Source organism: Cucurbita pepo, chromosome LG10 (assembly GCF_002806865.2).
Source record: "Cucurbita pepo subsp. pepo cultivar mu-cu-16 chromosome LG10, ASM280686v2, whole genome shotgun sequence".
Taxonomy (NCBI): Eukaryota; Viridiplantae; Streptophyta; class Magnoliopsida; order Cucurbitales; family Cucurbitaceae; genus Cucurbita; species Cucurbita pepo.
In genome coordinates, this window is record NC_036647.1 from 5,574,530 (window position 1) to 5,601,798 (window position 27,269).

Genomic DNA, 27,269 nt, shown 5'->3' on the forward strand with positions numbered 1-27,269 from the left:
AACGNAAAAAAAAAAAAAAAAAAAAAAAAAAAAAAAAAAAAAAATGTTGATAGCCTTTTACAAATTGAACGATGAACACACAAGAAGAGAGGATGAACAATGGAAATATTTACAGCAACCTAAACTATACAACAGATTTATTTGCCAAAGCCCCAATAAATATGACGGATTTTTTTTTCTTCCTGATCAGCTGTGAACCCTGTACACCAGAGGCCAATAAATTTATAGCTTACACTGTTGATGACGAAGGGAGGTTTCGACGCAAAGAATAGGGCAGCTCAGCATATCATCGAATCGCACTTGGCGATAATAATCAATATGAGCACTGCACAGACAACTCGTTATAAAATCGATGCGCACACGCAACTTCGATGTCCAACCAGGAACTCAGGGAAATCAATCTCATCTTCCTCGAGAGTTGTCATCTGCATAAATAGATACACAAGCATCTACAGCTCCGGCAGCAAGCAGGCCCTCGTATGGGTGAAAGGTGAGGCAGCTTACAGAGCCAATCTTCTGGGGCATGAAGGTAGGGTGGTATCTAATGGTGCCCAGTTGATCGCCATCTAGGCTGAAAACCTTAATTAGCTGTTTAGCTGAGCCACTAGCTAAGATAGGAGCATGTCTATGAACGGCTAATGCTGTAAGTGAACCTCTGTGGGCATCGATGGTTAGATATCTATCTCTGAGATTTCTGATATCCAGAAACTGAATATCACCAGCCTGAGACGCACTGACAATCTGGAGTAGAGTACATGGTAAGAAGCATTAACAAATACACTTCATCGATAGGATACTGATATTGTAGTAGCAACAGCCAAGAAAATTTATCACCTTTGACGAATCAAGCCCAGGTTGAAAGCCAATCCCGACAACTTTTTCTACTTTTTGAACATGTGGGCGCATTGTGCAGACAGGCCTACGAATCGAGGAAAAAAAAAAGGTTGTAGAAGGCATGAACAAAGGCAAATATGCATTAAATATAAAACGAGAAAATAAAAATTTCAGGAACATTCTAAGTATATTTCTTGGGTTTCTGACAGAAACTTCACGATGAAACAATAAAGAGATACGAGAGAAAATGAAGGCAGCTTAAAGAAAGGGTGCTCCCTTGGACTTACAAAATAATACACAACGCTGGGTTCGGGGTTCAATGTAACGATTTCACAAGTACAGATCTTATTGTGACAACTTCACAGCATATTCAGTGAAACATCATAAACATAAACGATAAGGAAAATTAGGTTCACTACATTTAGAATAACGAATCATTCAATTTGTTTCGAACATCTATTTATTTCATGAGCTTTCTTATAATTTGTATTCCCGTTGCTCAGTGGATGGTAGAAAATCACAAAGCCCACTGAGTTCTTTATTTGACCCCTAAAGCACAACACTAAATAATGTTTCATGTATTGTTGGAGGAAATTAGGCTGCAAGCAGATCATGAGAAGCTTAACCAACATTGGCTTTATTCAAACAAAGGCATCAAGAAAAAATATGCATATGCTTACGTTTCAGAAGTGCGAACATCATAAAGCTTAACAGAACCATCTAAGAAACCAGCTGCAAGCTGACCCCCATGAACTTGAGAAGCAGACTGCGAAGACAAAGAGTTCTTTAAATATATATATATCTATATATAGGCCATCTCATTCTACCAATTGTTAGTTCATGGGACTAAGAATTCAAAACTAGAACTAACAATCTCAAAACCTAAAGCAAAATATATCAAGAGGCGGAGAAAATCACCCAGAAAAAAACTGAATTTATTTTATTTTTTAAATGTTTTGTGTTCGCATTAATAAGGTAAAGGCAACAATATCTAACACTTGCTCCAATCATTTTTCAGATGGGCACCTCAACTTGCCTCTGATAACATTATTAGGATACTAGAATAAACGCAAAAAATCCATACAATTGGGAATTCTTTTGAGACTGGCAACAACTCTCAAAAGAATTCCCAATCTATTTCTAAAACATATGGGATTGGGGCTTCAAACCTCTTGATCGATGATATTGGTTTAACTTGTTGAGTTATACTCAAGTTGGCCCAATCAATCACAAAGTGGTGCAGAAGAAATAGGATGATAAACTATGTTTATAAGCAGCTGACTCAAAATAGGAGTAACCTGCTACTTCCTATATTATTGGGAAGAGGTGAAACTCACCAATGCTGAGATGCTGCAATCTGATGATGAAGGAATAGATTTAACAAGCTGCTCCTTATCTAGGTCCCAAAGCATAATAGACGATACCTCACCAGAAGCATACTGCAAATCACGTAACAAAAGACAAAGACCTTCAGTATTATACAAGCAAGAAACAATAAATATTTTCTTCTCTTCTCGCTTCTCTGAGTTTTCAGGGAAGAGGGGGAGGATATAACCAGACTAAATACATACCAGATATCCAGACTGTTGTTGCCAGTCCACAACAGCATTTATACTACGAACCCCAGGTTTGTGCCCCTGGATTGCAGAGAATGCAGTTACAAGCTTCTGTTTGCCCTTCACAGTGTAATCTTTCCAAATACGAATACTTCCATCACCTAAAGGATAAGGGAAAAATTGAAGGCACACTAATGAGTGTTAAATGAACACGAACACCACAAAAATTAATAGAAAAAAATACAGTAAGAAGAAAACTTACATGATGCAGCCAAAAGCAAGCTGTCATCAAGCTCATTCACAAGACAGAGTTTCGAAATTCCTTTGTCAGGAAAATCATGGTTATCAAAACTGTTGAGAAGAGCAGGTTCTTCATAATTCCAGACCCTGGAGAGACAAGCCAAGAAAGTTACAGGGTAATAACCAATGGAACAAGGTTAGGGGAAAGCTTTGAACAACAAATGAACCATACTTGTTTCAATATGTGCACAGTAGTGTGACCAAAACTAACTTCCAAATCAACAATAGTCTCCAAAAACATAATCGTAACAACAGACGGATGCTAGAGCTAGACACTAAAGGTTTTACAACAACAGACTTGGAAATTTCCCATGAGTCGCAACACAATCTACTGGAAATATACAGCAAGAAATGAATACAAGAAAGCACCCATACCTAATTCGTTCATTCTCATCAGCAGCAACAACGATGGGAGAGAATGGTTGCAGCAATAATGTTTTTGTACCCATTTCGAACTTTGTATCCCAGCTAGCAATTGGATTATCGTTCAGCTTACTAACAGCTGATGAAAAAAAGGATAGCGAAGACAAAATAGAGATCTATCAAATTCAATGATGAGAAGACTAAATATCATGAATAAAAATAAAATTGAAGAGGTTTACGAGAATGTTGGCATTTGGCAATGCGTTCAAGGACAAATTTCTCCCTCTCCTCTCTTCTAGTAAATATTTCTTCTCCATTATCAGCAGGAGTGAGAAGAGGCTTTGAGAAATGCCCACAGCTCCAGTTATAGATTGTTGATTGTGGAAGAAAACTGCGTTCAGATGTTCCTGAAGTTCCGCCTGAGCCCCATAATGGATCTGCTAACCCCGAATCAGGAGAATTCATTAGCTGAGGCCGGAACTCTAACGAGCAAACTCTTCGCATGCCCGTCAAGTAACTTGGTCTGGGAGGGCTGACTGGAGGAGTTCGGAAAGTTAAAGGCAAATGACCTGACATAGAAGAAAATGGAGACAAAGTTACGATATAAGCACCATGCACTAAGCTCAGTAGAGAGAGAGCAGCAACACAGGAGAAATAATGAACATTCAAAGTAATCAAAGCACTGATGACAGAGTTTCTGAAAATTGCACTGCAATGGTAATAATGCACAACCAAAAATAATAAACATACCTCCATTCATATCAAACCATGAAGATGAACGAGCTAGTCCAGCAAAACTAGGTGGCTGAGATGCTGCTGTCCCATCAGTAGGTTTGATACTGCTACTACTGGGCTTTACAGGTTTTGTTACCACTTGTTCAATACCAATAATAGACAACACCCGCCTACCAAGGCTCGCAATGCGAGGAGATGGGTCATTGGCTAAAGTACACATAGTCAAAACACATTGTGAATACAATGCATTATTTAGAGGTTTGGGCCTCGAATGATTAACGGCTCCATTGCTCACTGTATCTTCATGTAAAACTCCTGAATCTGAATGCTGTGATGAATCATCTGAAAGTGGTGATCCATGCATCATTCCGGTGTTAGCAAGAGGACTACTGGTGGAAACCCTTCCTTCTCTAACTAAAGTGGAGTTCTCATTTCCAAATCTCAACAATGGACCAATTTGAGAGGAAACAATGCTTGCATGAGGCATGTGCTGATTTGAATTGGTATAGGTAGTGCCCGAACTTCTTATATGAGCCAAAGAGGGTAGAGAACTTAATAAAGAATTACAATGGGGCTTCCAATATGCTGCAGCAATGGACTTAAGGTGCTTGTTGTGGCCAAAAGCAAAGCGAGCAAGCGCTATAAAAACATAACATTTAATCAGGAGAAAGAAAACCTATGGTGAAAGAATAAAACAAAGAGACGCAGCCTTAATCCCACAATTTGGACGTTGCAGTGTGTGTACTCTAATACAGTATACATTCTCAATTAAAGTTCAAACCAGAAACCCATAGGTTAGAGCATACAATATATGCCCACTAAATACATACAGTAAAGATGTAAGCATCAAAGTCAGTTTGTAATCTATATCATAAATAAGCTAAACTAATCGTATCTGACTCGCACCAAAAGAAAAAGAAAGATATATATATATATATATATATATATATATATATTACACACCAATCATTCAACAAGTGCAAACTACAAAGGTACAAAAATCTATAACGGGTAGTGGCTGATTCCTACAATTGGTTCAACCCAATTCTCTTAATTTTAAATAAGAAATAAAATTCATTCATGATACATTTACAAAACAGAAGGGAAAAAAATCAGTGTCTTCCAAAATTTTCAACCTAATTCTCATGCGAACAGCACTAGCAATAGAATTCCAATTAACCACCCAGAGGCAGCAAAAGTATACGCAGAAAATAAGGGGAATTAACTCATACCAACAGCAACCTCAGCCCTAACAAGTGGGCTTCCATCTGAAACAACACTCAAGAGACTTCCAACAATACTGGTTTCAGCCCTAGACTTTTCATCATCATCAACAACACCATCTCTAGACGAGTCACTCCCTACATCAAGTAGAGTACCAAGTGCAAAAACTGCTGAAGCCCTAACCTGAAACGGAAATCTACATTGAGATATACACTTATAGCCGAAGTGTACATATTACACATCCAAGATTATGCATAGAGTGAAGAAGGTAAATTATGAACCTCTGGTTGGGGCTCGGTTAATAAAGAATTAAAGACAGCAGGGGCATCAGCCTGTAATCCTATGATTTGAGCATCTATATAGTCTTCCCACAGTTTTCCAAGACAAAGACAAAGCCATTGAAGAAATAGCGGCTCAGTTTGTCCATCATTTGGTGTTGAACTCCGAAGATGCTTCAAACAGACGTGGATTAAATTAGCTTCTAAATTAGCTTCGATGCATGCTTCCTGGCCTCGCCTGTGTCCATCAACAATTACAGCTAAAACAAAAGCAGCCATTGCACGCTGTTCTGGGTAAGCTTCCAAGCTATCAAGAAAGCGGATGAAATACGTATGGCCACCATCCTTTACTAAATCAACCTGGCAAGACTGCCATTCCAGAAGAGTCATAGTTACCACACAAAGGTAAAACATTTGCCCACAAGAAAGGTGGAGAACAATTAAAAAAAAGAAAATCTAGAGAGAGATTCGAGGGGAGAAAACAGCATGAAAGAACTTTCTGAATGAAGTAACAGCTAAAAGTCACCAATAGACCAACTTCTCACTAAATAACAGAGATAGTCAGAAAAGCAATACTTACATAAGCTTCAAAGAAAGATCAAGGCTAAGAGTATTAAGAAACTAAAAATCAACAACCTGAACAACGTATACTTATATCAAGAACTACCATATATGCCCTCTAAAAAGACTTGAACTTCAAAAGAGCCATGTCGTATGTTGTTGTTTCAAAAGTACCCCTGTTGATTGTGATCTTTGAAACCATAATGACTATTCCATAAATAACTTTAGTCATAAATGTTTTGAAACTCCTATTACTCCAATCTTTATGCTTAACTGTTTGGTATTTGTCAACAACTATGATGATGAAAATTAGGCAAGTGTTGGACTTTTGACATATTTATGAGTAGCTTTGAAAGTTTTACAAGGGAGGATATGGTTGGGTGGGTTTGACTATGAAGAAAACCGCAATCAAATGGGTCTACAAACTAAGATGTTGATAACGAATCTTCAAAGACAATTTCAAAAGAAAAGAAACTCTATACATCAGCATTAACCAAGACACATTGGCATTGTGATTACAGTAAGAACAAGAAAAAAATAAAAAGAACGGATATTTAGATATTAGTAATTCTACCCAGAAACAAAAACATTAGACAGGAGAACTAATAAGATAAAAAAGAAAGTAAAGATACCATTGACACGAAACAAAACTCCCATCACAACATTACAGGAAAGAGAAAGTGAAAAACATGGATATGCACAAGAAATGCATTATGACATACATGCATGCATGCATACGTACATACAGACATAATTGATAGGCCAATTTTTTTTTGTATCTTATGTTTCCGAAACTATTTAAGTGAAACAAAATCAATATTAGTAACCATAGATTATATACAAAATCACAAGGGGAAGATAATATTAGGGTACCCTCCCAAGAAAGAAAACAACAATTGCATATATGCATGTGGTATATGAAAATATTATCGGTAATAAAATATGCAATTGATCACTACTTAAGTAAGAAAGAAAATATTATCAGTAAAGAAAGATTATATATAAAATCACATGGCAAATATACCTCCCAAGAAAAAACAACAAGAATTGCACATACGCATGCAGTATGCCACCAAAAAAGAGAACAATTACAAAACTCCGTAAGGAGCTCCAAGACAAAGCAATAAAAGAAACAACCTTGAATGATAAAGAGATCCTAGTTAGCCCATCAAAAGCCAGCCATCTTTCAAGCCACAGTTGCAAAAGAATGACTTAACTATATTATATACCTTATCTAGGGCCAGAATCTTTGTCCATATAAAAACCAGAATTTGTCGCAGCTCGGGTGTTGTTGTCTGCAGAAGCTTTAGAACATATGGGAATATTCCAACGGACAAGGCCTAGAGAATGAATTTATCCTATTAGCAACCAACAACAATTGCCCCTGAGAGGGGAAGTATGAAAAAGGAGAAGACACAAATGACGCAGTAATGATAGACAAAGTCTCGAGTAAGGCTACCAGATCAACAGCCCAAGGCCCCATATCAAGGAATCTACCAAGAAGAACCAGCGCCCTGAATCGATGTCCTTGGCTGAGTAAAACCTATGACAAAGGTCACTCTGCTGTAATTAATTATACACAATTAAAAAGAAAGAAAAAATGCTCTCTATGGAAGACGAGGTTACTCAATGGAGATAGATGAAATCGAAAGCTACTGCATACATTGAAAAGGGGATCTAATTAAGGAAAGCAAGTGAACAATGAAAAAGAAATTGGTCAGGGAAAAACATTGCATTGGTTCCACACAATATTGATGGCAGCATTAACACAGCAGAAAAAGCTTAACATAAGAAGGAACAGATTTAGATATGGATGAATCATTAAACATGAAGCATTACTTTGGCAATCACTCTCTTGTGCTAAAATCAAGTACTCAACATAGGCAGTCAAAATAAAGCATGGAAAAGTACGGTGAGACAACATTTTCGGTACAAGTGCAAACAAGATCAGAGCAAGAGAAGGAAACTTTAAGGCACTGTTCAAATACAAGCTCCAAGACAGTATCCATTCACATTGACAGGTTGTATCACTGTTCATCAACCCACTCCCAACTATGCGGTCGAGAAAGACAGATGCGTTACAGTGATGGAATAGAGAACAGGACAATGTACAGCAGCTATCCAGACAAAATGCTAACATTCAGAAGTAAAGGCAGCTCAGAAACTAAAAGAAAGCATGCAAATAATAAAAAAGTACAGCAAAATTCACAATCATAATCAATAAAAGATAAGTATCCAAAAGAGAAAGAGGGGCTTTTTGTACCTGAAGGACAATGGGCAGCTGTTCTGGAGGTTTCTTATTTTCAGATCCATGATCAAGCCATACCTCAAAAGCTGTCAACTGTTCGGTGAAAAATGGACTTGGCTGGAACATTACACAGAAGAAATTTTTAATTCAATATCTAATAGATATTTTTTTAACCATAAAATTTTGAAATGAATAAAAGAATTAAAAACATGTACGAATAGTTTTAAATAATATCCCTTCAGCGTTGAAAACACAGGACCTATTTTGGGTCCATTTCCCAACTATTTCAAAAAATGTAGCTCAGTGAATTGGATTGTCCAAACTTGATTGAAAGTAAGTGGAGGGGACATTTGGTCGATGAGGTTGTAGCTTTTAAGTTGATGGGTTTAATGACTTATTTAATATTAAGGCTGCTAGAAGATAAACATAGCGGACTAAGAAAGGCTAAGAGGAATGAGGATATGGAACTTGCATCCGTTGTGATACTCTCGAGCCTTCACCCAAAACCAAACAAAGGTTGGGAGAAGCTTAGCAGAAAGAACTTAGCAAATAAATTTGGAAGCAAAAGTGCACCCGGAAAATATTAAATTTTCATTCGGCCAGCTCGCCTTCGTGAACTAATTACAACATAAAAGTCACAGAATAGATGCCCCAAGTTGACCTTGAATCCTTCTCGTTGCTCCCATTATTTGTTGGAATGGGCCATCTTTTGGAAGAAAACTGGAAGCTCACTATGGGAAATTTTCAACTCTTATGGGTTACTTTTTACTTTAGTTGCTATATGGCCACCCTTTTAAGGTAATATCTAAGGAGCTTAGAATGATTGCTATCAACGATACTTTGGATAAGGAGATTAGAATGATTGCTCTCAAATCGATACTATGGAACATGTAGAAAGAAATTTAAAAAAAAAAAAACATTATTTCCATAGGAAGTAAGAAGATCGGAGAGGTGTATGAATCAGAAAAATTTTATGTTTCCCTTTGAATTTGTACTATGTAGCAATATAGGTATATAATTTAGCATCTACACGCCCTCCCATTATGATTAACTAAAATTGGGGTAGAATTTTGTGAGTTCCATTGAAGAGCTTGATCTTGTTTGTAATTTACTGTAAATTAGTTCTTACCGAGTAACTTTCAGGGGTAAATAAAAATAGGTTTCTTGCTTTAAGACAAACATTTTTGTGTTACAAGGAACCGTTAATATAATAAAAACACCTGTCAAGAAAAACTAACCTGAAACTCCAAGTTAGGGTCTTCAACCAATGCTGGAAGTTGAGAAAGACAAATCTCGGCAGCCATGTCCCACGCATCCCTGAAAGAAGCAGGCACATCCACAATAGAGTCAATAAACCAATTGAACACTGAAAGACCTAACTATCAAGGTTGCTCGAACTCTACCACATATGATGCTGATGGGTTGAAGGTAACATTGGATGTGAAATTGGTGAACAATTTGCAGACCGCATAATCCGCTCAGCAAGCAAAAAATTTCTAAATAGACTGGCAACTAACAAATCCTGTCTGAACAACCTTTGAAATAGATCTGCACCAAAATAACATAGAAGCAATGACAAGAAAGAAAAAGGACAGCATTGGTAAAGTAAATCTGAAAGCTACCATGTGGAAGAACATTCCAGGCAATTGTATCAGTGACAGCTGTGAAAATCCAATTCAATTCCCCAAGAAGTGTCTTTCGATCAGTTTGCCGGCCAGGTATTTTATCTATCAGTGAATCATCAAGAGACTCACGAAGCAATGAACGTTTGCAAAACCTAAGGGATAAGATCCCATGATAAGAGAATGTTCAGAAAACAGAAAAATATAGAAAATTGATTAAAAACAGAAAATAATTTTTTTATGCAGGGGAGGGATAGAGTTTAAGCCCAAAAAAAAAAGGAAGAAGTCCCACTATAGCAAGGGACTTCAATCAAGTACAACGAGACCTGACGTATAATTACAAAAAGATTTTTTTTGTCAACGCTTTAAGAGAAACATAGAACCTAATGAGGACCAAACACACCAAGGACCCGACTCCAAAGCTCTAACGTTTTATTGTTTCTTTCCCCCCAAAGACCAAATAATAAAGCACAAACTCCAACTTACCTAAGAAACCTCCCTTAATCATAAAAAGGAGAGTGACAGAGGAACTCCTCATCATCACTCTGTCATCTCTGTGTCTAGCAAGTTGGACATCAAACGGAGCACAAAAGTAATTCTAAAAACCCCGAGTAAATTTGCAACTCCAACGGATATGATCCATGTCTTCCTTCGCTTTCCAACAAAGGATACAACAAAACGGTCCTATCCAGGAGGACAACATCCTCAAAAGCCTATCAAGAATAAAAACTTTTCCTTGGATAGCATGTCCAGTAAAAACCTAACCTTTCTTTGGAATTTTCACCTTCCAACGAGAAGGAAAAAAGCTCACTACATGGAGAAGGGTTCAGCAAGAAATGATAAAAAGAGCTACAAGAAAATTTACTAGAATGGCCAAGACTCCAAAGACGAAACTCCCTTCTCCACAATCTAAACTCAGCCTCTCCAATAAAAGAAAAGAGTCATGATCTCCATTATTTCTCTATCGAACAAATAATGAAAAAAAACCCAAGTGATAATGAGTGAGAGCTTTCAAGATGAAAAACTTCAGCCACTAAACGGTTTTTCACAGAACTCAGGTGGCACGAACATAATAGAATATAGAAACATAGATGAAAAACCATCCAATCCTTAATATCCTTCAACTTCTATACATTTGAATTTGAACTCAAACTTCTTATGTACCTTTTATCTTTAGCTATTTTCCATTGTAATATATCAGATTCTAGAACACCCAACTGGTCGAGATAGGTCATGTAGTTGAATCAGAACCTAATAATTCTCAAATTTGTGAATTTTAAACCTAATCTTCAACAATTAAGTCATAAAGAACTTTTTCTGAGTTTCATAAACAAAGTGACAGAAACCAGTCTACAGCTAAAATTCAAAGACACTTGTGTATATAAAGGTGCATTGGTCAAGATAAATGAATGAGAATAAGTTCACCATCTCAAGGCCATCTTGATTGGTGTTGTAAGGCAAGAGGTAAAAACATCGGCAGGAAATTCAGCTCTTTGCGGAAGAGTTTCATGCGATTCACATGCTGCAAGCAAAATGCAATCCCTTGTTGATCCAGAGGGATCGTGAAGCTATAAAAAAAAAAACGATACTTATGTAATTAAGAGTATGAACATCATTTATCTTATAAAAAAAATTGAAAATAGTGCTCCTGATGATGAAATATTAGTACCGACAAAATAAATAAAAATGAAAACATAGTTGACAGTAAGTACCTCAGTGAAGGCATTGACTATCATCCCAGCAGCAGAACAGTCAAACACGTAAATGGAAGGTGTCTTCAACCACGAGTCCAGATCACTAATAGGTAAGGGGATATACTGGGTATAACTCTGCACCACAAAAAACTGTGAGAATAAGACAATAACAGGCATTAACAGACGAGTATAATATTCATTACAGACCTTGTTGAAAAGCCATATTTCACCACTAGCAGTTGGCTTTGGAACACCATGTCCATTATAATGAAATAGAACCCTTTCAGTTTTTGCATACTTGCGACATGTACTACAGAGCTTTTTTACCTCTTCTACAGTGGGATCCAGCTGAACTTTATAGCGAGCCTACACACACATCATCAAGTAAGGATATAGACCAAAAATACAACAAATCATACAAAGTTCTGGGCATAATGGTCTTCACCCTTGGTTGCCACCTCTCATACTGTACACTCAATGTTTTTCCAATAGATTCAAGTGCTTTTTGGGGTGCCATAGAAAATGGATCTGCAACAAGATAAAACATTTTAACAGACCTAAAAGATAACTTTAAAGATGATAAAGAGCATAAGTTTAACTGGAACCAGAACTGAAATGTGAATCCCAATTCCCATCACAAAAAATTTATATCCTCTCCTTTCTAAGTAATCAAATGCATTGATATGGAACTAACACATCAACAGCAGTCAGAAAGATGGTGCAAAGTCAGACCTAAGAGCGTTAGTAAAAATGAGACATAAAAGAGCTGAGTTGAAATTGGGGAAGACAATTGCACATGGAGACGCCATGCCTAATAATGAGGCAAGGTCCACCCACTGAAGGTCTGATTTCAGGAAACAGTGTTAGTTTTAAACTCCAAAGTATTTACCATCTCCATCACAAGCTCTAGTATTGGATTATGCAGATTTCAAACAAAACTGCCATCAACATTTACTACTTCAGTGAAAATAAATTTAAGAGAAAACCAAAATATAACAAATATCAAATAGACAAAAGAAATTGAATTTGCAGTTATATGAAGATATGATGCAATATTACATGGTGTAATGCAATAAGAGTACAGAATAAATAAATAAATATGTATCTATGTTTGTATGGTTTATATACGCCAATATTCAGCTTCAACAATACAAATTTATATTTGGTACCATACTATTGTCACAATAAAAGGATATTTCTGCATCTTCATCGTGTTCATATTCAACATTTCATGCATACAAGATAAACCTCATAAATTCCAGAGAAAAAATGTGCAACAAAAACAATTAATGAACATTTATAACATCCTTGGGAGCCTGGAAAACATTATAACCCGATTGGACTTATTTATTGGTAAGATCCACGTCTTTGACAGAACTTCTGAGCATAACAACTGGAAAGATATATGTAATTGGTTGGTTAAACAAAATTATCATTAAAATGAAGTAAAATATGAGAATCACAGGAAACTCAAACAGAAGAACTAGTCCAAGAGAAACAGTAATGATGTAAAATACACACCTATCCAGCACTCCATTCGGGCGCAAGGAGATATCTTAATAACATCAGGTGGATCAACACTAATGTTTAAACATAATACTAGAGCTACACATCCCGTCTTCATCTGCACAAAAAGGTATCAGTTAAAATATCTAGATAATTTCATAATTGTACAAGTACTTCAAAGGATAAAAAGGAAAATAAAAATAAAGGAACTAGTAAACATGTACTGCAAAGAGTCGAGCAATACTTCCAAGTTCCTAAAGAGCTAAACGCTTCGATGTTACAATTGTTGATGATGGTTTCAAACTAAATTGCTGGAACAGAAAGACCAGAAAGAAACTAGCCTATAAACCTACATTGTCCAGCATCAACGTGGAGAAAAAAAAAAGCCACCTCAAAGACGTTGCTCCATACATCAAAAGATGCAAGAAAAAAAGACGCACCAATAAAATCTAATTCCACTACATGGTTGCCGGTCAGATACTTCTGGTTCATAAATCCAGATAAAATCTATATTTCCTGTGTACTACATCCAAAAAGATCCATCTATACGTCCATACCATACTAATAAACATTTAGTACATATTCAACTATGTCCACGTATCTTTCTTCAAGAGGTTATCCCAAAAATGTAAAACAGAGTATCGCTCTCTTTTCTTTTATACTTCTTTGTTGAATCAGCACTGCCTACCTGGCAATTAAGTAATGTGTTACCTTCCAAATTAATTTGATCAAGCTTTTAAATATTGAACTTCCAAATTTTGGTTTCATCCTATTAATAAACAATCAAATCTTTGCAGACAGTGTTATAAAGCTTTATGTTTTGGACCAAGGTTAAAAATAAGAATTAACAGACCCCTGAAGCAGAAGTAAGGACGTGTCATGTGCATAAACTCCATTTCACAAAGACTTCACTGTCCAAAAGCTCAAAATGTGTGTGGGGCAAGTGAATGTGTGCGTGTGTGGTGGTGGTGGTGGACTGTTCCACCTCAGTTCTCCAAGAGAATTTGACTCAATTCTGGACTAATAAGGTATAGAGGATTCAGTTGACACTCTAGCGCTTAAAAGAATCATGATCATTCTGGAGTCTCTGTGGTAATAATGAAATAAAAACTATATTGGAATTTTCGTACAAAAAACCCACTTCACAGCAAAAAAAATTTAAAAATTTTAAAAAGTTATATTTCTATGAGGATTGGTGTTGTATCAGAGATGATAATCTTCATTTCATGTGAGTTATACTAACCGTATCCATATGCATTATCTACCCACTGTGCATAACTCGATCAAGCTCATATTCCGATTATACCTAGATAAATCCCCTTTTCCCTGACACGTAATTGGGTGCAAGGATATATAGGGATTTCCGTAAGAAATTTAGATAGCTCTATAGACCGCAACAATCGTATCTACGAAAGGTAGCAGAAGTGAACAATGGAGCACGAATTCTAACATAATAAGCTAGTGACATCCCGATAAAGAAAATGGAAACGGTCGACCGTGCATCCAGTCATTACAGACAATAAAATGCTCAGAAAACGGGAAGAGCAAAAATGTTTCATGATACGGAAACAATAAATGGCTTACTCGGTCTTTAGGTCTCCATTTAGAGACCAATCCGCTATCAGATGGGCCGGCAGGCAGACAAGCCTCAAACGCATCGTGTCGAAGCTCACAAAACACTATAGTCTGCGGCAAGTAAACCATGGTTGTGGCAGTACTGATAGCAGCATTGCCATAACTACTACTCGCAGCATCGGAATCTCTTCTGAGCGAAACTAAATCCCCATCGTCATCGTGGTTGGAAGTACAGTCATCCACGTGATTAGAGGAGACCACGGCCAACGAAGATTGCGAAATCCGAGAGGCCATCAAATCCCCCAATGCCATCCAAATCCAAAACCCTCGAAACACGAAAACCAATCTGGAAACGCCCAATCAATCAACGTTGCCCTAATCGTACTACGACCACACCCCGTCCTCCTCCCAAACGGATAACGAAAACCATAAGGTTGCTGAAGACGCCTTTTCTGGATCGGCTGAAAATCAGCAAGAGAGCGAGAGAGAGAGAGAGATAGAGAGAACACACGGGAATCTGAAACTAATCGACGAAGCCGCTTAACCAGCGGCGCGTGGGGATTCGGCGGAGAAATGAGAGAGAATCCAGCTCGTAAAACCCTAGGAAACCCAGAGATGAGGCCTGTGGTAGTTCTGGTTTTTGATAACCCTAGGTGGTGAAGAAGAGAAGAGGATGGAGGCGCATAAAACAGTGGCGGCACCAACGGAAATAAAAAAAAAAAAAACTCACCTCTTTTGCATTACGATTTTGTCAAACTCAAGTGAGAGAAACAGAAACAAAGAGGGAGTCTTTTTCTGCTTAGTTTGTTTTTTTTTTNTTTTTTTTTTTTTTTTTTTTTTTTTTTTTTTTTTTACCCCACAAAAATAATTTTAAATATGGAAATATAATAAAATATAATAAAATAGAAGTAGGTTCAATGTTTTCTCCTTGATTAATTTCTTTAAGGATGTATTAAATATTTAATATATAGTAACTTATGACCATAATTATTCTAGTTTTTTAAATAATTAGGTTAAAATGTGGTAACAAGCGCGACGTGACCCGATCTGCATGCCCTAAAAACCCCAACAGTCGCTCCAAGCCCACACATAAGACTAGCCGTCTAGATCTCCGCCATTAATGTGTGTCATAGCTCAAGATTGACCATTTGAACCCTCATCATCTACATGCCCTCGAGCCTAACCCCTTGGGCCAAAGCTCATTCATGTCTAAGCCTTAACTGATATCCAACTGAATCACTTCTACTCTTGGTTCATGTGTGCCTCGACTTTACTCACGCTTAATTCGTATGATTTGGTCCTACCTCTGATATTGAGTTAGTCCATTTTCAATCGATTCAATTGCTTTTTTGATTGGTTAAGCCACTTCTCCAACCAGTTACGTCATTTCTAGTCGGTTCAGTTCATATTTCGATCAATTGCTTGCCATTTCCACTTATGTTTCGGCTGGTTTAGGTTAGTTTCTCTTGAAATTATATTGTTTTGAATAATATTCCAATGATTTATGGCATATTAAGCCTATCTACATAGGACCTACTAGTGATAGACATTTATGTGTATTGTGTAAGCTATTCTGACATTGAAAATTCAAACAGCTTCTAAAGCATTTTTATCTAATTTGCTTTGAATAGTTGAAAGTAAACTGACAGTTGGATGTTATGTGATACGTCAGACAATTTGTATGTATTTTAGTGTGTAGCTAATGTATACAAAAGACATACTATTTACGTACAAAAGTGGTGCATACCTGACGAGGCCTAAGAATTGTGAAAGTAGTACGAGCCTAATAGATCACATGTGTATGAAAGTGATACATATCCCGAACATGAAAAGCATAAAGTCCGAGACCATGGTTTTAGGTCCCATTAAGAAGAAATATCACATTTTATCTTGCATGTGATTGCATTTTTCAACCTTAGTAATTTATAAATACTCATTCTTTTTTCCTAACGTTTTTCTTACGATAAGAACACGAAGTCTCTCCCTTTCTCATTCCCTCGACCTTGATCTAATATACACTACAACGACATCCTACATTTCTTCGGAAATCCCGAACCCAGACCAAGATATACCTTTCTCTCCAAACTCATAAGCTTGTAAAGCATCGCAAGTAGTTCTTTAAGCACCAGTTAACCACCTCGGTTCGGATGGAAAGCAAGTCAAAGTCAATAGTGGGGCATCTAGTCAAATACCCACGTTCCGATTTGAGAAATAATATCTTCCACGAAGATAGTCATAATCAAGGATATCGAATCAGGTAAGTTAGTATATATATAGTAATAGATAATTGAAGTAAGTTGATAAATTTATAGATTATTGATTTATTTGGGCATTTTCAAACATAGGTAGGTTAGGATTTGGGCAGAACTAGAAGTTTCGTGTCAGCTTTGGAAAGCTGTATTTATTTGTTTTATTACTCCCATTTATATAATTTGGACTCTTTTATCAGTCTTCTTATATTTGTACCTATTTTCTTTAATTTATTAATTTAAAAAATGCCACTAATTTCAATTGGGGTACTTTTAATTCAACATTAGTTGTTATCGTACGCATTTTTAACTAAATCACTTATTATTTAAAAAGAAAAAAAAAAACATAGACAAACAGTGACACAGTATGTCTGGTATGTTAAGTCTAGGGCTTTGATATCAACTGTAATACCCCTAATCTTATTGTCTAAATTAGAGACGTTACTACATACATGTCTTAAATAACTTTATATATAAATTTAAAATAAGACGTTTTCCAATGAAGATATGAAATTACACATTTAATTTAAAACAATAAATTAATAATAGCATAGTCTTTGTACAAAAAAAAAAAAAAATATATATATATATATAATACTCACCAATCAACAACTAAACTACTGCCTTATCTTGTAACAGCTAAAATCCATCATTAGTAGATATTGTTAGCTTTGACCTTTAGTTATCATTATTAGCTTGTCGATTTTAAATTTGGTCGGTTGGAAGGAGGTTTCTATATCCTTATAAGGAATGTTTCGTTCTCCTCTCCAACCAATATGCATGTTTTATAGTTTAAAATGACGTGAGCATACATATTGATAACAAATACGAGCCGGTTTTGGTGGGTAAATATAATGGTGGGATTGTGGGTCACAAAGTCATCCAGTTTGGGTTAGAAAAATGAGGTCAGTTTTGGTGCGTAAGCATTAGCCAATGAGAATTTAAATAAAAGGTGGGATTATAATAGCCACGTGGGTCTATAAAAAGGAATCAACGAAACAAAAGCAGTTTCTTTTGGAATCAAAACCCTATTTATGTCACTCACTCAAATTCCCTCTCATTTCAACTTTATTATATAATATAAAACAATATAAACCCCTCAATTTAAATGTGTTTATTTCCACCATATTCAAATGCTCCATANTATATATATATATATATATATATATATATATATATATATATATATATATATATATATATATATGTCCACGTCCAAGATCGACACCTAAGGTATGTTCTCGAAGTTCTTCTGCATCTCCTGCGATGTTCGTCGTCAGCTTTACAATTTTAAAACGCGTCTATTAGAGAGAGATTTTCATACTCTTATAATAAATGTTTTGTTATTCTCTTCGACTAGTGTGGGATCTCACAATCCACTTGATTGGAGGCTCAGTGTTCTTGTTGGCACACTGTCTGGTGTCTGACTATGATACCATTTGTAACGGTCTAAGCCACTCTCACTAGCAGATATTATCCGTTTTGACCTATTATGTATCGTCGTCAGCTTCGTGATTTTAAAACGCCTCTACTAGAGACAAGTTTTCACACTTTTATAAGTAATTGTTCGTTTCTCTTTTCAACTAATATAAGATTTGATAATGCTCGGTCACTAGCTTTTTGGACGAGTGTTCGTGTTTCCTTGGGCGTGAGATTGAAGCTAAGGCTGCCATTTTGAGTGCTTTTGGCAAGCAACCTCACAAGCCTTTAAACTAGAAACGTTCATGGGACGAGACAGGAATGAAAATTTCTCATTTATTTTTCGAGAATCGGGAATTCCTACGACTATTTTTATTATTTAGAAAAAATAGTTACTTTATAATTTTCATTTTTCAATATAATTATTATTAAAAATTATAAAAAAATAATCCTAATAAATCAATATATTTCCTAATATATACAACCTAATTTTATAAATTAAAATTTTAATATTATAATCTAATTTTTATAATTAAATACTAGGATTAAATTTTTAAAATTAATTAATTAATCTCTTTAATATAGTTAAAGTGTATGATATGCATTGAAAATATATTTATATTAAGCATGGCTGAGACGGAGGATATAATCCCGTTCGGGGTGAGCCCCCACAGAGTTCCAACTCCACGAGTAAAACAAAATTTCTATTGATAAATAGTTTTAAAAATATAATTGAAAAAAGTGAAAAAATAATTAAAAGAATAAAAGCATATTGAGCATGAAAATAAAAGATAGGAAGAGTGATGGTGAATGTTTTTTAATTGTATAGTTAATTATTGTTTCTTAAAATAATTAATAAAAAAATCAGTCAATTCAAAGCCTTAATTTAGAAACTAAAATTGATGGTAAATTCGCTGTGGAGCTGTGTGTGTGGGTAGACATGCACGTGACGCAATTCCATAGGTCACGAGGGAAAGGTAATATTCGAGTGCTTTCAATATTACAGCTAACGCTGACTAATCACACCTTATGATTTGATTGGTATCCTATGATCTTTCGACTCTCATCTTTGACTTTCTTTTCCCCCAAAATTTATATATTTATTTCAATATTAAGTCTTTTCTTGTTTTGTTTTGTTCTTTTTTTTTTTTTTTTTTTTTTTTNAGAGTAATCAATTGTCAAGAAGATCCCTATTTAGTTGTATTGGTTAATTAAGAGGAAGATCATGAGTATATATATGAGATCTCATATCGGTTGTTGAAATAAACGAATGTCAGCGAAAACGTTGGGCCTCGAAAAGGTGGATTGTGAGATCTCACATTGGTTGAAGAGGAGAACGAAACATTCCTTATAAGGGTATAGAAATTTCTCACTGGCGGACGCGTAAGGAAAAGTCTAAAAAATACAATATCTGCTAGTGGTGAGCTTTGACCGTTACAGTTGGTACCAAAGTCATACACCGGGTAGCACATCAGTGAGGACGTTGGGTTCTAAAAGGGGTGGATTGTGAGATCTTATATTGATTTGAGAGAGATGAATGCCAGTGAGGACGTTAACCCTGAAGGGGGAGGTGGATTGTTAGATTCCAAATTGATATGCGAGGATAATGAAACATTGTTTATAAGGGTGTACAAACTTCTCGGTTGTTATAGGCCATTCGTAATTAGAACAATTATGATGGGCCGAAATAAATAACATTCCAGCCCATACTGACAACGGGCTTGGCCGACACGTCGGCGAGATCAAACAGTTGGGGTTGGTTATTGGTGGATCACTAACCACTGTACATCATTTGATGGGTCCCCATCTCATTTCGTCAGCCAATTTCCAGGTCATTAATGCTTCTTTCTAATTAAAAAAAAAAAGAAAAAAGAAAAGAAAAAAAAGAAAGTCCGTGCGAGGCTGTGAGCAAGAGCTCCAGAAATCACGTGGATTTATGCGTGACAGCCAACCAATAGCTGTCGATGGGGGTCGGTGTATTGGGAACGTGAAGCTTAATGATTGGTCTGTCTTCTTTACTCATGCTGGCATGGAGGGATTTTAATGGGCCAGTGATATTTCTAATAAACTAAATGGGCCTCATGGGCCGATAAATGATTAATATGGGCCACTCTTGCCGGCCTTGTCCAAACGGAATGTCTTAGTAGTACCCAACGAACTCCGCCCGGAAGAAAAAACCCGAAATGGGAAAAGACCGCTGAACCGGAAGACCGAGTCTGTCCGGTTGGTTTAAGCCATGCTTGATTTTGGGTTTTTTGGTAGTCGATTGGATCGGTTTGGTTTTAGAAGAGTTTGGGTTTTTTTTGGGTACTTTATCCTTTCATGACACGTGCATTAATCTTCCCATAATACTTATAATTATTTATTTAATTTTTAATAGCTACTTTAATTATTTTTATTTATAATAATTATTGTAAGAAAAAATCAAGATTATTAATGTAATTTTGAATAATATGTGATTGTTATACCGGGAGGAGTGTCTATAATATATGAATAAGTTTGAGTGTTTTATCTTGATAATTGTTACAAATGATTTGATCCAAATAATTCATGTAAAAACATGTGAGCTAATGTATCATATACGATAAATTTATATAAGACTAAACTATATATTATTTAATATCTACATATAAATCTGCACGACACACATTGAGAGTCAACTTGAAAGCGCAACATGCTAGATGACAACGTGGGTCGACACGAACAAGCTAGGACTGCAAGCTGAGATCAGGAGAGACTTGGGTCATGCGGTAAGGAGTTGGGTTGAACAGGCTCGTTTGGTACTCTAGAAAATAGGCTCAAAATTCATTATTGATCGACGGAAAAAAATCCGATCGAAAGAATTGGGCGATACAAAGGTGGGTGATTAGGATTGCGTGAATCCCGACATTCCAACAACTTGTCGGAATTCACAAGTTTTCTAACGACTACAGATTTTATAAAACTATTACACACTCAAACCAACTCTCACCCTTCTGAACGTCAAGTGTCACGTATGCATCCAAATCATACGACTCTTCACCTTCATCAACTTTGCTTTAAGATTGTATCATAATTATTTTGAGATCGGATATTCAAATTTCCGTGTGACGTTGAATCAATTTAAATCCTGGATAAATTTTATTTAAGAAAAAACATATAATAATGGAGAAGGGTAGCGTAGTAATTAAACAATGGTTCAGTTTCTTGTGATAGACGCGGAGTAGAGTGAAAAATTCAAAAAGTAAAAAACAAGTGAGAGAAACAGAGAAGAGAGGAGAGAGAGAGAGAGAGAAGAACGTGCATAGGGTTGCGTTGCAGAGAAGGAATGTCGTCCTCCAGATTTGGGGATTCCATCACGATATTGATGTGCGTTGCTCTCAGAAAAACCTCGCTAATCTTCCGTCACGTTTCGATCTTAATCACCGATCTCATCGCCGTCGCCGCCTCCGCCATCAGATTCTCCCGCTGGTTTCTCCGCCCAACCGTACAGCTTTCCGAAAGGTACTCTACAATGTCGTTGATGATTATTCGCAACGATCGTTGACTCTTGATATCATCGTCGCTCCTCCTGCTTCATTTTCTTTTCTTGCTGCTCACTTTGATTTGATTTTCAACAAATTTCAATAGGATTCTCGTTTTTTGTTTCTGCTAACTCTTTCGTGCTTGTTTGATTTTCTCTTGGAATTTGTGTAATCTGATGGAATCGATTTAGGAAGACGAAGTAATTTCACTATTTATTTATTTTTATTTTAAAAATAAAAATTAAATAATTAGTCAACCAAACTTTGAATTATGCTCTAAACGAATCTATATCCTTTTTGAAAATTAAAATTTCAAAGTGATGGTTGAAATTATTGTTATAATCAGATTTTATATATAAGTTGTCACGTCAATTTATATATGATGAAAGTGTAAATTATATCACTTATTATAGCTTCTAATTAATTTAATTTTGTCATTTTTGATGATGGGAGAAGCATATAATAAGATTGGAAGGTCAAAAATTGATGAGATTTTTTGTTTGGTGTTTGGAGATTTGGGGTTTAGGGTTTAGGGTTTGTGAGGTTTTTTTTTTCTCCCTTCTTTAAATATGGTGGGGACTGTGGGGGTTCTGTGTTTATTTTATTTATTTATTATTATTTAATATTGGTAGATGAAACTTGTATTTTTATTTAAGTATTAAGATAATATTTAAATATAATTCAATTAAATTGAAATAAAAAAGTGTTTTTGAAATTGACTTTAAAAAATAAAAAAATATTGTTAACGTACATTAGTTGGGTTAGGTTGAGTCGGTCAAATATTATTAATATCCTTTACGGAAAGATATAATAGGTAAAATATTTGTAAATATGAATAAAATTATAAGTATATTTTGGTAGTCAACGATATTTTTGAACTTAAAAGTAGAATATTAAAATTAGATTAAATGAATTTAATAGTCATTTTGATTGTATTTAAAATCTGATAAAAAAAAAATGTAAAAGAGTTTTAGAAAAATGTAAGAAAAATCAAACTTAAAATCATTTAACCCCTCAATAAATACCAAATCATGGGACAAAATATAAGAGAGAGAGGGAGAGAGAGAGAGGGAGAGAGAGGGAGGGAGGCATGCATTTAAAGCGAAGAGACAACGAGGCGTTGACTCATATAATGCCAAGACAACCAACCAACAAGTAGAAATCTCTACACAAACTTATATATTAATGCTTCCTATAACACACAGCCTTCACTTCATGCAAACAAACACAGATACACTTACCAGTTTAGCTGCCTGCTTGCTTATTCATGATCACATGCCTGCTTATTCATGCTTTCTTCCCAACTTTCACATCTTACACATTGCGTAATCCATTGCATCCACCACGAAATCTGTAACAAAAAAAAAGTTTTGAATCACTCGCTTTTCGTCTAGTTTAAAATGAAAACACTTAAAAAGTCATTTCAAATAGGTTTAGAAAACAAAATACCTGCATCTTCTTTGGTGAAGCAGAGTGGAGGAGTAATTCTAAACACGTTTCCATAGGATCCACCCTTCCCAATCAGCACTCCCAAGTCTATATTCCAGAGCAAAACGTCGATAATAAGCAGAGAGCTAGTAAATAAATATATCATCTTGTTATGATTTGTAGTTGTTGAGGATTGTTGGAAGAGTAGTCCACATTGGCTAATTAAGGGGTGGAACATGGGTTATAAGGAATACATCTTCATTGGTATGAGGCATTTTGGGAACATCAAAAGCAAAGTCATGAGAGCCCATGCTCAAAGTGTACAATATCATATACCATTGTGGAGGTTCGTAATTTCTAACATGGTATTAAGTCATTCCCTTAACATACCCATGTCAATAGAATCCTCGTATATCAAACAAATAAGTTGGGATCCGAAAGTGTAGTCAAAAGTGACTCAAGTGTCGAATAAGTAGTGTACTTTGTTCGAGGGCTCTAGATAAGGAGTCGAGCCTCGATTAAGGGGATGTTGTTCGAGGGCTCCATAGGCCTCAGGGAAGGCTCTATGGTGTATTTTGTTCGAGAAGAGGATGATTGAAGATTGTTGGAAGAGGAGTCACACATCGGCTAATTAAGGGGTTAATTATGGGATTTATAAGTAAGGAATATATCTCTAATGGTATGAAGCATTTTAAAGAAGTCCAAGACAAAACCATCGAAACTTTAAGGAGGGTAAATGTTCGTAATTTATAAGAGTAATCTATATTGTTTAGTGAGGCTAACCTTTCATATGGTCCATCACATGCAAAGTTTCAGCTTTGGCAGGCGTTTTCAGCTCTCGATCAGTCACAAGTTCAACACCTAGCATTAGTCCTCTTCCCCTCACGTCTCCAATAACTGCACGGATTCAAAATAGGAAATGTAATCTTCAACAACCAACCAACCAAAAACCATTTTCTTTCAACATTTCAAATAGGCAAGTAACCATTTTCTTACTATCATATTTGTCCTTCAAAGCAATGAGCCTATCTTTCAGATAAGTGCCAACGACATGGGCGTTCTCCTGAAGCTTTTCCTTTTCAATCACTCTCAAAACAGCCAGTCCAGCAGCAGTACAGACAGGGTTTCCACCAAAAGTATTGAAATAGCTCCTACGGGTCAAGACCTCTGCTATCTCAGGAGTGGTTACTACAGCCCCAAGGGGAATGCCATTGCCAATGCCCTATGTAGAAAAAACACAAAGGAAATAATTAGAGATTAGCTCATGCCATGCATCCACGCAGCTAATTCTAACTCAAATGGAAGAGAAATTTAACCTTTGCCATGGTCACTATGTCAGGAACAACACCTTGGGACTCGAATCCCCAGAAGAAGCTCCCAGTGCGGGCTAATCCTGACTGAACCTCATCGGCAATACAGAGTCCTCCTGCTTTCTTTATGGACTTATACACTGCAGGCAAGTAACCAGGGGCTAATTCAACGATACCCCCAACCCCCTGTGTCGTAGCAATGGTAAATTTTTAATTGAGAACCAGAACCAGTCATTTGAATGTACTTGAGAGAGAAAGAAATGTTACCTGTATTGCTTCAGATATAAAAGCAGCAACTTGACCGGTAGTTCCAAATTCAATCAAGTCTTCCACATCTTTTGCATACTTCTCGCCGTCGGCACCAAATATACCTCTGTATGGATCTGGGTTTAAAGCATGATGAACTCCACTCTGTTTCCATGATTAGTAATGTTGTCAAACAATCATCCTTATGATAATTAGGTATATGATGTGTTTTATTGCTAGATAAATTCATGGAAGTTCATCCCCTTGGATTAAAAGAACAAGGATGATGAACAGTGACCCATACCTTATCAAGTTATCTTAAACTTACAGATAAGGTGGGCACAGACGAAAATTGCACGGATTTCTCAATTTTTTTAGTACAACAAAACTGGGACGATGATAACGACGAAATTGATAATGTAAACAAAAATATTTTATAGAGTTCTTACAACTTTTTGTAGAGAACCACGTCTTCGTTTCTTTAAGGGATAAAAATAGCGGTCGTAATCATCGCCACATCATATTAAGATATAGAACTAGAAGTCGCCATCTCAATACACTTATTTAGTATTGGGGAACGACAATAATTTTCCCAAAGGTAAAGCATAAGCAACTTAAAAACAAGCGGCAAGAAAAGCAGTAAAGCACAATCAGAAGCACTTTGGCCTAAATAAATACCCAATTTGTATTCATCAAAATATGACAAATGAAAAGACAGAGGTGACTTAAACCTGTATGACATTGAACTTCCAGATGCTCTGTGCGGTGGCCCCCATGGTCCCGGCTGCATTTCCATGATAAGCATTCCTTAGCGATATTATGTCGTGGCATCCAGTGTAAAGTCTAGCCATCATCATTGCAAGCTCGTTGGCTTCCGTCCCAGAATTGGTGAAGAAGACCACCTAACCAAATCGGAAGCTCCAAATGTTACTAAATACTCAACTTCTTAGCTATAGTGGATCATCATCATTATTATAAACACGAGTTATAGATCGAGGACTTGTGTTTGATATCATTGATAGCGAGGAAAAAAAAGGGTAACAATTACCCAGTAAGTGCAATTCTAGTTATATTCATTTGATTCTTCTAGCTAAAATCCAAGTGGTTCATTTACCTAAATGCATGATTATTTACAGAACCAAACCACATGGCTCTTGTCTCATCAAGCCAATAATTGCAACATTAAAAAAGAACATATAAGACAAGACAAGCTAGCTAAGTAAAAAAGAAACATGTTCATCTTTCCTTTAAATACTGCTGATTCATATCGCTGGTGATGTAAAGTGCCAGAATACATCGAGATTCCATCATACATTATATATATCTTATAGCTTAATTTATAATACGTATATGAATGTCATACGACTCTGCTTTTAACACTATAATTCATTGAACTACAACTGTAAATACGACAACCAAAGAGCTTGTCTGTATCTTATATGGCCTAAAATTAATGTTGGCCGATGGCTTCCACTATAAATTATGTGATTTCTATTGATGACTAATAGTTAAAAACAAGCAACAGTGACAGCGTTAATATCATTCTTCTTTCCATGTATTACTAATTTTTCTGGGCGAGGAATAAGAAAGCACTTGCGAACCTTAAGATTTCCCGGTAACTTCGAAGCCAGAGCTTCAGCAAAATCAGAGACGGCTTGGTTGAGATAGAGAACAGTGGAGTGCTGCAAGCGCTTGGTTTGATTGACGATCGCGTTCACAATATCCGGATGACAGTGTCCACAGTTAACCGTCGCGATCCCGCCGAAAGCGTCCAGATATCTGCGCCCTTTGTCGTCGAATAAGTATTGCATCTTTCCATCTACCACAAGCAACTATAGAAATAGACAGTCCAAAAGAATTAGTCCTCCCAAATAAACACGCAGATAGATGAAGCAACGTGATAGAAAGAAACAGAAATCAAATCAGATCGATTTCTCTCTCAATCAAATTTCTTACGGAAAACAAGCAAAAATGGAGAAGGAAATCAGAACAAATACGAGTGTACGTAATTACAAAACCTAAATGGAGGCAAAACGGAAGCATAGATCCTCCAAACGATCAGTAGGAGATAAACTAACCATTCAAAATCCGAAAAACTCAATAAAAAGTTCGAAATCGTAATTCGAAAAACAGAATTAGACAGAAACACAAAATGGACGATCCTATCCTATCATCGACACACACACACACACACACACAAACATACATATAAACATGTTAAAAAAAAAACAATAAAACATAATATAATCGAGGATTCTCACCGGCTTCTGGTAGTAGTTACACACTGACGGGCTAAGGAACTCCTTCCGCTTGGCGAGGATCTCATCGGCGGAAGGGCCGTTGTAGGGCGGAGGGGAGTAATCGAAGGGCGGAATTGAAGGAACAGCGACGTCATTGTGAAGAGTAGCCTCCTTATGAGCGGACTGAGAGAAGCAACGGAGGCGGGAAAGGGATTTGAATCCTGAAAATCTCTTGAGAACGAAGCTCTGCATTGAAGCGATTGTCGGGTTCTTCTGTCTTCTCAAAAATTCAAGAAATGTGCCTGAATTACAGCCAGAGAGAGAGAGAGAGAGAGACAGAGAGACAGAGAAAACGAGCAGTGAACTGCGATGGCCAAA

The 27,269-nt window shown here is 36.3% G+C and overlaps 2 protein-coding genes across 2 annotated transcripts; both read right to left on the reverse strand.

The window, feature by feature from the left end:
- Positions 1–179: 179 nt before the first annotated feature.
- LOC111803579 (regulatory-associated protein of TOR 1-like) lies at positions 180–14,808 on the reverse strand. The gene is made up of 23 exons (XM_023688058.1): positions 14,506–14,808; positions 12,937–13,039; positions 11,861–11,943; positions 11,623–11,781; positions 11,434–11,550; positions 11,147–11,289; positions 9,722–9,876; positions 9,503–9,647; positions 9,338–9,416; positions 8,115–8,216; positions 7,311–7,394; positions 7,081–7,191; positions 5,294–5,659; positions 5,021–5,195; positions 3,804–4,427; positions 3,293–3,622; positions 3,066–3,192; positions 2,653–2,777; positions 2,406–2,551; positions 2,172–2,273; positions 1,515–1,600; positions 835–919; positions 180–741 (listed from the first exon to the last, which is right to left on the reverse strand). Exons 1-23 carry the CDS (start codon positions 14,806–14,808, stop codon positions 403–405), a joined length of 4,089 nt encoding a protein of 1,362 aa, XP_023543826.1. The 3' UTR covers positions 180–402.
- Positions 14,809–22,766: 7,958 nt separating this feature from the next.
- Positions 22,767–27,269, reverse strand: LOC111803681 (alanine--glyoxylate aminotransferase 2 homolog 3, mitochondrial-like). The gene is made up of 9 exons (XM_023688197.1): positions 26,913–27,269; positions 26,253–26,483; positions 25,383–25,553; positions 24,673–24,816; positions 24,412–24,591; positions 24,092–24,317; positions 23,879–23,992; positions 23,117–23,203; positions 22,767–23,018 (listed from the first exon to the last, which is right to left on the reverse strand). The coding sequence occupies exons 1-9, from the start codon at positions 27,141–27,143 to the stop codon at positions 22,975–22,977; spliced, it is 1,428 nt and encodes a 475-aa protein (XP_023543965.1). The 5' UTR covers positions 27,144–27,269; the 3' UTR covers positions 22,767–22,974.